The sequence below is a fragment of the Nestor notabilis genome, unplaced genomic scaffold (assembly GCF_000696875.1).
Source record: "Nestor notabilis isolate BGI_N333 unplaced genomic scaffold, ASM69687v1 Scaffold14859, whole genome shotgun sequence".
Taxonomy (NCBI): Eukaryota; Metazoa; Chordata; class Aves; order Psittaciformes; family Psittacidae; genus Nestor; species Nestor notabilis.
Genome location: NW_009942498.1, coordinates 10,240 through 21,664, shown reverse-complemented (window position 1 = coordinate 21,664; position 11,425 = coordinate 10,240). Strand labels below are relative to the sequence as shown.

General features: G+C 46.8%; 1 protein-coding gene across 1 annotated transcript; it reads left to right on the top strand.

Annotated features, from left to right (window-relative positions):
- Positions 1-2,811: 2,811 nt before the first annotated feature.
- On the top strand, positions 2,812-10,426 carry LOC104400805 (group 10 secretory phospholipase A2-like; the record flags this gene model as incomplete). The annotated part of the gene is made up of 3 exons (XM_010021439.1): positions 2,812-2,977; positions 8,035-8,141; positions 10,193-10,426. Coding segments are annotated over 3 exons (437 nt in total), but the record flags the coding sequence as incomplete, so codon positions are not given.
- Positions 10,427-11,425: the final 999 nt, after the last annotated feature.

Here is an 11,425-nt window from a genome sequence, read left to right as displayed (position 1 = left end):
TTGTACCAGTGACCCTGCAGTAAATGGTTTTAAATTCATCTGAAGTTAAAATAATTTCTAAAAAGGCTGTTAAAAAAGGCCATAAATGTCTGCTAACATAAAGCCCTCACACACAAAGGCAACGACACTAAACTAGCAGGTCTGAGGTTATACCTACAGTACAGTTTTAAAATAAAAACCTAAACCTTGCCTTAATCTACAGCAAAGGCTGCCCGTTTAAGCAGGAAATAGAAAGTGTGAGTTGTCAGATCCACCTCTGCTCACCTCCCTGCAGGTATGTTCTCTGCTAAGGTGCCCCGTTAGTATTATAACTAATGATTGAACATGCTCCTAATGGCAGATGTGGCTAAATGCAGGCTGCTGCGGAGGCTCGGACCTTTTCAAGGCTTTCCCAGCTGCGTTGGCTTGGCTGCCCAGCTTAGAAAAAGCAGTTTCAGTTCTTGGACAAGTTATTAGCTGTGCACCTGAATACTGAAGTGAACTTGCTGGGGCTGACCTCTCAGCTACAGTGACCCCTCAGCTCAAAGCCCAGGCAGCCTTCAAAGATTGGAACAGGAACATCAGAGGCTGCCTGGATGCCGGAGTTACCTCAAGCTCTTGCAGAGCATGCAGCCCTAAGCACACTAACCAAGTCTTTTGGAATCAATTCCCTTTGGGGCTTTCTCTCCACTTTCATGAGCAACTCTGCACTGTAATTACAGTTGCTTGATCCTCAGAGATACCCCTAAAAGAAGAAAGGTCTTTCTTCTTCTGGGTGAGGTGCAGTTACCTTACGCCAGCTTCAGCCAGTGACCAACAGACCAAGAGGTCAGCAACAGACAGCTAAGAAACCTTCAAGCTGCTTGTCAGGAGACCTGAATGCCTACAAAGAAGTCTTTGTTTCCACTGGCACATTTTCAGGGTCTGCAAACTGCAACAGGTTGAAAAAGTGTGATTTTTAAGCCCAAATCCAGGGCAGCTCACTGCTTGTGATTTTCCCTGGGACACCTGAGAGCTGAGCCCCTTTCTAACTCTGGAGCCGTGCTGTTTAGACAAGGGAAATAGGTCGTCTCATTAGTTTTGAATAATGCCCGTCTAATGTGTTTTTAGCACGAAACCTGAACACTCAAGTAGTGTTTAGGTGAGCGGTGTAGTTACTTTTTCAGGAATGTGCATTTAATCCCTGAGGAATGCCCCCAGAAGCATAAGGAGGCTGTGTGAAACCCACACCAGCACAGCCTGAGGCACCGATCGCAGCATGGGAAATGGCGTAGGGCAGCACTCCACTGTCCGGCGCAGTCTTGGCCTGTAGAGAGAGACCAAAGCCCTACCTTGTCCTTCATGGAGAGAGACCCTCCTTGCCCTTGTGGTCTTTCGATCAGGCTAGGGGTCAAGCTAGCCCAGGAGATGCTGGGCGAAGCCCAGGCAAGGGGATTAGAGGCTAGGTTTTAAAAGGAGAGCAACTGTTTTAAATAGTATTGAGTCCTCAGGTGGTTTAGGGGATTAATTAGTCCGTGTTTGCACAGCACTTTGAAGAGGTCAAGAGTGCAGGAGGCAAAGGAACTTCAGTGGTGGGTTCCCAGCTTCCAGGCATCACCTCGCTCTCCATCTGCGTGCGCTGCAAAGTCCCCCTGTTCCAGCAGGCTTCTCTTGTTGGGGTGGCTGTGCATGGGAGGGATGAACTGATGGGGTAGGCAGTTGGCGTGAGGGGTTCAGTACCACTGGTGAGTAGCTTTGCCATGCATGACAGGGCAGTGCAAAGTGCTCTTTGTCCTTCGCAGTGGACACAGGCAAGAAATACTCCTGTCTGTCGCTATCCTTAACATGATAAGCACCAACATTTGCAGCTGAGCATCACAGTGGTATGAGTATTAGGGGCAGCACACTCCTGGGCTCCGCAAGGATTACTGCAAGGTAGAGCCTGTGACTTCTGAAAAGTTGCAAACTAAGATGTGGAATCACAACCCTGTTGGAAAGACTTGTACCCGGAACCCCTCCTGACTGGTTCGGGTGGCCACTGGCACAGGACACAGAGCTTCTTTTGTCAAAATTAATGCAGCCAACCTGATGTTATGACTTAAATGGAATGTAGTAACGGAAGCAGAGGTAAGTGTTGCCAGCACCTCCAAACACTCCAAAGAAGGCTGATACACATACATCTTGGCTTGTGTAGGCAATCTATCCTCAACAAAGTGTACTTTACAGGCTCAGGGATTTGTAGCTACCCTCTACACAAATTAATAGTACTGTCAGCTTTTTGTGATCTGGAGAATGGGTTAAAATATCCTGAATAGGAGGGGAAACCTGGATAATATAAGACACCTTGGGCAACATAGAAACTTCTGTTTTTCCACAGAGCCCAGATTAGTTCTGGTTGCATGCTTGTCCTCTGCTGCTCCACATCCCACTTGAGACCACAGCATAAGCTGTCCCAGGTTTAGGAGCTCTGGGGTGCAGTGAAGCCCAGCTGGCTCTGCATGGTGCTGGCACAGGCCCTATAAAGCCAACAGCTCTGGCTGTGTGTTCTGTAAAACCAGGTACACTGCTCCCAGGTGTCATGGAGCCGCAATCACACCCTAGCACATGGGAGCTAGTGAGTCCTGCTTGCACTGAGCTCCCTCTGCAGAAACAGCCGGCGTGGGTATTTCTGCATCCAGCCCCCAGGTAAGGCCCTGCAGAGCCCACTTTGCAGGCTGAATGTCATGGCTAATGAGATTGCCAGGGCTGCACCCAACCAACCAGTCCAAACAAAAAGATCCCCCTTTAAGGACTTAGGAAAATCAGTGTTAGGTGTTTTTAATCCTTGTGCGTAGCCATGTCCTGTCTTTGCAGTTTGGAAAGGTGCTCTGGGAAAAGCCCATTCACTGCACACCCGAGGAATCATTGAATTGGCAGGAGCTATATCGTGTGGCACGGGACGGTCTCCCTTGGCATATATTGGCTACGGATGCTACTGTGGACTGGGAGGACATGGCTGGCCTAAAGATAAAACAGACTGGTAAGAAGAACCTCAACTCTGTGTTCAGAAGCAGTGCACATCTCCCCACTCTTCCATGTTTGTACTACAGTGACTCCAGAGGCTCGTTGCTACCTTGTAGAGAGGGAACTTAGTACGTATGAGCAGCACTGGGGAATTGTGAGGACCCACGTATCACTTGGTGTTTGAATAACGACTTAGCCGCCTTCTGGATGGGACCAAAGCTCTTGGGTCTATGTGGGGTGGAGGGCAAAGGAGAAACCAGGAAATGATTTCCTGAAATAGCTGCATGTTTGTTCATAGAGAGCAAGCTCTGCCTGAAAAAATAGGGGAGCGATCAAGGTATTTAAAGGGTTATTTCACTCAGGTCCTGAAAATGGCTTCAGACTTTGCTGAATTGGCAGGACAGAAAAAGGGGAAAAAAGGAAAAGAAGATGCCAAGGTTAAACACCGGTTCCTCTGTAGGCATGAAAGAACGGGTGTCCCTTAAAACTAGTTGGACTGTCTTCATTGATGCAGTGAGATGTTTCACTCCTGAAGCCCTCTCATCGCATCCCTGGTTTGTATCTATGAAACATTTCATCTATGAAATCTATGAATTCATCTATGAATATGGGACTTAGAAATAAGGAGTAACTGCCTGCAAAATGTCATAGCTTTCAGGTGTAAATGCTTTTCATTTTCAGTAATATCTCAACTGGCTTATCACCACCTACAGCAGTGTCTGTAAGGTGTCATTATTTTTGTTAGCCCTATACCAGCTCTCATAATCAGGCCTTTAAACTAAAATATGACTTCACTCATCTGGAGTACTTCTTTTACTGACAGGCTGAGCAGGGTCACCTAAAAGCTGTTTTCCATAGACATTGAGTGACCCCCAAGTTTAGGCAACTCTGGGAGATGCAAGTGGTCAGCATTCCTGAAAAACTGCCAGAGGGAATAAAATACGGACACGTGTTCATCAGCCAGTGTTTCTGCTGCCGTTTGATTTCCATGGGATATGTTTATCCTAATGGCAGAAAATGAGACTCTGCAACTGGAAATGCCTCAAAATACCAGGTGGTTTGTAAAAGGGAAGCTTGATCTTTTAAGTGCATTCATTATTTTTCCTTAGCTGCAGTGCTTGGCTGCAAAAAAATGCCCAAAACAAAACAAAGAACCAAAACCAGCAGAAAGGTTTTTAGCTAGGTTCTGAGCTAGGAAGAACTGGAAAAGTCTCACTAGATTTAGCCCTAAAAATTTCCATTTCATATTTGCTGGAGGAATCTTCTGTTACTGAGAACTGCTGCAAAGATCAGTGTTGTTGAGCACCTGTGTCTGTCAAAGTGACCACGTTGTTTTCCATATTTGCCATCCTAAAAAAGAAGGAAGCACAGTGGCAAAATGACTGACTGAGAGTGACAGACACTCTTTTAAGTTACTCACTCCCTTGACACTTCTAGGTTTGTTACTGAGACCCTTACAAAAGGAGTAATGTTCTTGTGAGTAATTCAGTCGATCTGTCTAGACAGGGCTAGAGTGCTTCTAAGCACCTCTCTTCTATGGGAAAAGAAAGAATGCCATTGAGTGGGTGGGTAATCCTTTCATAGGGTTTATTCCACACACTGACTTTGATGTGGAGCTGTCAGTAAGTACCTTCTCACTTTTCTGCTCTCACAGTCCTATCGCTTCAAGACATAATGGCATCTCCTCTGCATAAAGTCAATAGATCTGTTTCTCCTTCTCCTTTCTGTTCCCCTGGATGACTGCAGCACTCATTTTGTAAAGCAGGACCTGAAGGTGCTCAGCATCTCCTTGAAAATACCAAATGCCATGAAAGGAAGGGTGGCATATATGAGTTAAAGCAAAATAAAAGGACTCAGCAGTGACGGTGCTGTTAACATGACAAACACAACGTGACAAATTCTTACCGTAATGTGGCATTTGCTGAGCAGCAGGGGTCTGGCCAGATGATTCCTGAGGGCCAGCTGGAGCTGTCTGTAGCCATTAGGGCTGTCTCATAGCCCAGGGGTGATGAACAGGTTGTTTACTAACTAGATGACACTGTTGTGTTTGTTTTCCATACCCGTTGAGCAGTGCTCTCACATAGTGTTGGCTGACTCTGTTTGCATGGGTCTGACCGAGCATTAGCAGGGTGTTGAAAGCTTAACACCACACTCTGACCCAGGTGCAGGAGAGGGCATTTCCAGACAGGAGGGACCATCTGAAGGTGTCAAAGGACAGCAATAGGTTTATCAGTCTTCATTCCCTGGCAGTTCAGTTTCAGCAAATCTGAAAGAGGTGTTTGTAAAACATGAGCCAAAGTCTTCCCACTTTGTGTTGGTGTGAGCAGCATGTCACCCTGCTGCAGTCATGGGTATCGTCAAGAGGAACTGGTGTAAGGGGAAGCAGAATGGTCCTGCAGAACTTAGGCAATCCACCTGATTCTGCCAAGCCAGATAAGGAACAGCAAGTTCTCACAGCTCTCTAGCACATCTCTCTAGTGCTCAGCTGCTTGTCCTTGCCTGATCCACAGACCATCTTTTGCCCTTTCCAAGACTTGTTCTCACTTCTCCTACCTCTTTTTCTGTTAATTCCCTCTGTCTCTCCATGGAAAGCATTTTCATTCCCTTGGTGCACAGGCTCCTAGCTCCTCCCTTTGCTTGTCTGCCTTAAGGTTGTTCCTCCTCCCCACACTCCTCCATCACTGACACCAACTTTACCAACTTGACTGATTCACTCCCCAGACCTCACAAACCCTATGATTTCTACAGCTGACACTCCACCTCAGTCAGCCTGGTTCACAGCTCTCCACCACAGACTCGTGTGCTCTGTGTCCCATATATGAGACACCAGTGATGGGCCACTGAGGATGAATGAGACTGTGCTGCAGGTTCAGGTATGTTAGCCAGGATGCTCTGGGCTACAGCAACTCCTCCAGATGACACGAGCCCCAGGTGTAGCTCAGTGCCGTAGTCCAACCCTGTCATATCATATACACACTCTACAGGGACTCAAACACTGGAGAAAGCCGAGGATTTCATGCTTTTCACAAGGCTGCAAATTCTTCTCTCCTTTTGCCTTTCACCTCCAACCTCTTCAGAACAAGCCCAGGAGTAACCATGTACCAACCACAGCCTCTTACTGCCATCATGTCCAATGGAACTGGTTCCATGGGCTGAGTAAGGTCTTCTCAATTACAGCAATTGCTGTAACTCCTAATGGGAAAACGTCTAGATATGTATATCTGTCTGTCCCATAGGGCTGAGTCCCATCCTGAAGTCCTTTGAGGAGCTGGCATGGATGGAGATACTAGTCTGCTCCTGCTAACCTACATTTCTAGGTTTCACAATGCAGTGAGTGGTCTGGACATAATCATCACACAGGTTTCATCTTTGTAAGCTGAGAAAAAAAAGGCATTTAGTTGGAAGACTCCTCTGTGGGATGAAATTGCTACTTTCAACTACTAAATTGGGAGCCCATTCAGTAAGGAAAGCATAATGGACTAAATTCAGCCTGTGCGTAATCACAGTGGATTGAATGAAGGCTGAATTTGAGCTGACTGGTCCAATTCTGTTGTCTCTTTCACATGATTCACCTGATCTCATCCCAGTGATTTTATTAGAATTTGCATCAGTGGTTGATGCACTTCAAAATGGTTTTATTTTTAACCCTGGGCTTTATCACCTCACATTGCTCACCAGCCTCACATCTGTAAACCAGTTTCTGACTGGAAAAAAGCCTTCTGCAGCTGAATGATGACGTTTGTGATGTTCCTGAGCTCTCAGGTAAAGTACTGGGCAGCTCCTGACAGGTCCCCAGAGAAGCCCGGCTTCCTGCACAAGGGACCTTTATCCTCCTTATGAGATTGTTCCACTTTTCCAGAGGGACATAATGATGGATCCCAGACTTTTATTAGCTTTTTAGGTATACTGGCCTCAGGTCTTGAAGATAACAGTCAAGGTTTTCAGCTGGATTTGGTGATCTATGGGGAGGCAGCACAGATATGCTCCCTTTGGGCCACCTCATCAACCTCTTGAACAGATTCACATCTAGGACTCAAGAGCTTCTCTGAAAGCTGTCTGTTCTGCATTTATCCCTAAAATCAGCCTGCCTCGATGCCTCCCAGTTAGTAGAGCAGTTTCTCTGTAAAGTCCCAGTGATCTTGCAAAGACAGCTTCTGGAAATGCAGGAGATTGCTCCTCTCTGGCTCCAGCCTGAGCTCACATCATTGAAACCTTTGTTGTTTGGCAGTGGACCTCTCTAGGTGATGAACATATGGTGTATTTTGAGTCCCTAAATTACCTGAATAAAATCCAAGCGGGGTCAAATGTTCCAGAAATTCTGAAGTAACTGATAGTGGGAAGTGTCTCACTGACTAGTCTGTAGGACAGATGTCATCAGCTGAGCTAGTCACCCTCAGCCCCCTCTGTGGTCAGTGAAATGCAGTTACACTTATAAATGCCATTTTTTCACCTGCGTTAGCTCTTTGTAGTGCAGTAACAGGAACTGTGCCCCAGACGTGTATAAATGGAGTGCAGATCAGTGCCTTAGGTGTACGTGTTTACATTTAGGCATCTGAAGTTAACTGATGGGAATTCCACCATTGTGGCTGATGAGTTTGTAGCCAGCTGTCAGAAACTGCATGGGTCAAAGGTTGCAGGTCCAGGTGAACTGAAGAGATGAAGCTGCTTGGCGATGCTGAGGAGGCAAAACACCTCCTGACTCCAAATTCTGGGATGGGTCTAAGCCTAAACTGAAGAGCCACAATCACACACTTCATAGGAACATACCAGGTTCCTTTCAGTGGGATAACCATGTACCAACCACACCTGCCTTTCTGAGGGCAAAAGCTCAGAGGAAGAAGCACAGTGGGCATGGGAGCAAATATGGCATTAACGAGCTCCTGAGCCGTGTAGATTTCACAGGGGTACCAGGATGCTGGTTCATCAACACATGATTTACTGACAAGCTGGGGCAAACACTGCTGTTGTGAGCTGTGTGGGAGTGCAGCACTCCTGGAGTACGTGCAAACACCCCTGAGCAAATCGTGCAGGATGCAGGAGGATGCCTAAACTCTACCTTTTATTCTCCTGCAGGTGCTGCCACAGGCACGACTGCTGCTATGACAAGGCAGAGAAGGCAGGCTGCAGCCCCAAGGCACAGCGCTACCAGTGGGCATGTGAGCAGAACACGGTGCAGTGTGGTAAGAAAACACTTGCTCGCTTCGGGTTCACTTCATTCCCTCCTCGGCAGGTACGAGGCTGACCAGAGAGCTCTGTGGGCCTCAGGCCTGCGTATGCTGAGCTGGTGTCAAAGCTGCTTTAGGTAGCATCCGTTCTTCTCCAAGCTCTCTGCCCACCCCTTGCCTGCATCGCTAGGCTTGCCAGGACTTCCCACCGCCCGTTCCAGGTAACCTGAGTCCTCATGAGGCTGAGAAGGGGGAGCTGGGGCCATGGAGCCCACCTACCAGCCACGTCAGTGTGGCAGGGATGCACATGCTTCTCTGGAGGCTCTCCACTCACTCTCGTTAAGCATACCTGCTCCTCTCTGACCTCTTCCCACAGCTGTGCGATGGTCTGCAGGGGTGGGCTTCCTGTGGCAGTTCTGGCCCTCCTTCCACCAGGACTGTTCACTCTTTTACTTACCATTGTGTGCTGCTGGAGAAGAGCCATGCTGGTTTATGGATGCAAGACAGGTGAAGTCGGGTGCCAGCCTGCACCTCTGTCTCATGTGGGGCTCCAGCCTAAAGCCCTGGGGCTCCAGCAGGCATTCTGAAGCTTGCAGAATCAAATGCTCTTGAGTGATGCAGGCATACAGCAAGTGTAGGCTGTGCTCAGCTCTACAGCTGGTACCCAGTCAAGAAGGTCTTAAATTGCACACTCACAGCCCATCAGTGGCTCGCACCAGTTTGTTTTGACATACACCAGATGACTCGAGTCTTAGAATTTGTCACTTCTATTTCTAAGTCTCCAAAAAGTCCCTGATGGTAAAATCCATTGTGGAACACTTTGAAAGTTTGAAAAGAACCATGTGAGAGTAAAATTTTTTCCCATCCCACCCAGGCTATTTGCTTGAACATTAAAAGACTGTTTGTCTTTACCAGAATTCCGTATGTTACTGGTGCAGTCCTCAGCCCCTCCAGCAGCTGAAAATCAGGTAGCAGATACAGGATAGGGCACAGTACATTTGCAGTTGCTCTTTTCCATTTGCCAGAGCAACCTATTAAGTACAAAGTGCTGGCTAAGGAATGTATTGTTTTAATGCATAACTCCTCTCCTTCCCACTTACCCGTATTTCCATTGCTATCTGATATTTTCTGCTAGCTATTTTTTATATGGAAAAAAAAATCGTGTTTCTTTTTGCTGTGAAGGAACAACCCTTGTTGCACATGTGAGATGTATCACTGAGCCCATGAGACATGTGCAGTGTCTATCCCATAAAAGTGCACTGGGCTGCAGTTGCTCCAACCTGGCTAATGAGCATTAATTAAACAAACACCATTCATTCCTTAGACTGATGTCCAGACAAGGTCTGAGAAGCATCCCTTAACTGTTCTCCACAAGCCCTCATAAAGCTTCACTTCTCCTGACATCCCCCATGGGGAGGAACACTAGAAACATGTTTGGAAGGCAAATTTCCTACCCCAGGCTACAGCACAGCAGGTTTTAGTGGGGTGTGAAGGTATAATGTCTGATTCCATTCAAACAAAAGAAATATAAGAGCAACTTGTGGCGCATGAGTGAAGGATATCTGGTGGGTGCTTCTACACCATCAGGTTTCTGCGTGTCACTCTGGGAGACTCCTCCTTTCAAAGCAGCATTGTTTTCCTTTTGAGATTGGAAATTTGCAGAGGGGGGAGTTAGAAGGGAAACAGACTGGAGGGAAATAGAATACTTCTAGCTCAGGCTAAGCTAAAATGATTTTCTTTTTTAGCTTCCACCACTCAACCAAACGACCCTTGTTCACACAGCTCTAGAAGTGGGGAGTGCTCTGACCTGGGTGGATTTTTATGGGCATTGCCAGTTCATGTTTAGCTGCTACTTTCTGATCTTGGTAACAGTTAGGGTCAGATCTATCAACAGAGACAACACAGGGGAGGGTCAGATCTTCACACCTACAACTTGTTGGTCCTGCTCTCCTGCTCCCACAGCCTCTGTTCCTTAAGAATGGTCTTATTATGGAATTGTTCCTCCTAAAACTGTTACTTGCCTTCATCCAGAATCTCTCATCCTTCACTCACACTTTCTTTTGCAGATAACCTGACAGACCAGTGTGAAAAAATGGTGTGCCTGTGTGACCAAGAAGCAGCCAAGTGTTGGAGAGCAGCCCCATACAACCCACACTTCGTCCTCTGGCCAAACTTTTTATGTGGGCAGACTCATCCCACCTGCCATTTCGGATACGGGGGGCCAGAGTAGTCTTTTAAGGACCTTTCTTATAACCCTTTGAATCTGAAGGTGCTGGAATAAAATTTTACCATTTTTACCAGGGATAACAATGGTGTGAGAGAATTTCTGTCAAGGTTTATGGGGAGGAGAGACAGGGTAACATATATGCTGAAGGATAAGATCCTGCTCTTATCATGGCCTTTGCAGAAACAGAGGGTTTGGTCTGCAGTGTAGTGGGAACACACTACCTGTCACCAAATGGCTTTTATGTCCTTTCACATTGCCTGACCTTCAGCTCCCACACACATGATCTGGAAAATGCATAGAGGCTTCTGCTGGACTGGCTTGTTAAAACAAACCACCAGAGAAACAAGCCATCTCTGTGAAAAGATCCACCAGCCTTGGAAGACCTGAGGCATTCCAAACTGGAAGAAGAGTGACCCACTTAATTTTCCTGGACCTGCAGAAGAAGAGGGGACATCAAAGAGGGAGGATGCCCCATCATTCTTTATTTTTGCTTGGAGGAGTTCTGCTTCCTACCAGAAGGAAAAGCAGAGTCTGGCCCAGGGCTCCACCCTTTCTTGCATGATGTGTGTTTCTCTTAGTTTAGATACCCAACTGTCTTACCCTCATGTTCCTGCCTCGCAGCACTGGGGACCCTTCTGGGATGTGTTCAAAAGTAAGCAGAGTTACAATGGCCTATTGCTGTTACAAGTCCAGGAAGGGTTTCTGACTTCTACTTGCTAGCAAGCACACTCATACTTAGCAAAAGAACTTGTTCCCCACCCACTACACGTGTTTCAGAGCTGATATGCTGCTCTCCCACACGTAGGAGACGCTCTCTTATATTGGCATATCCCCTGGTCACTGATCACCTGGGAATCAAGTATTTTCCTGTCAGAAAATGGGGACTATGGAGAACATTAGTCATGTCAAACAAATCTTTCATCATCTTTTTTAAGGGCATTAGAGGCTTATATTGAAACACTACATTTCCTTCTGACAAGAATAAAACAAAATCCCATTCTCTCAGCCAGGAGTAACTATGTTCAAGTTGGCTGCCTTTGCCTTTTTAGTATAAGCCTGTAGGCTGGAGCAA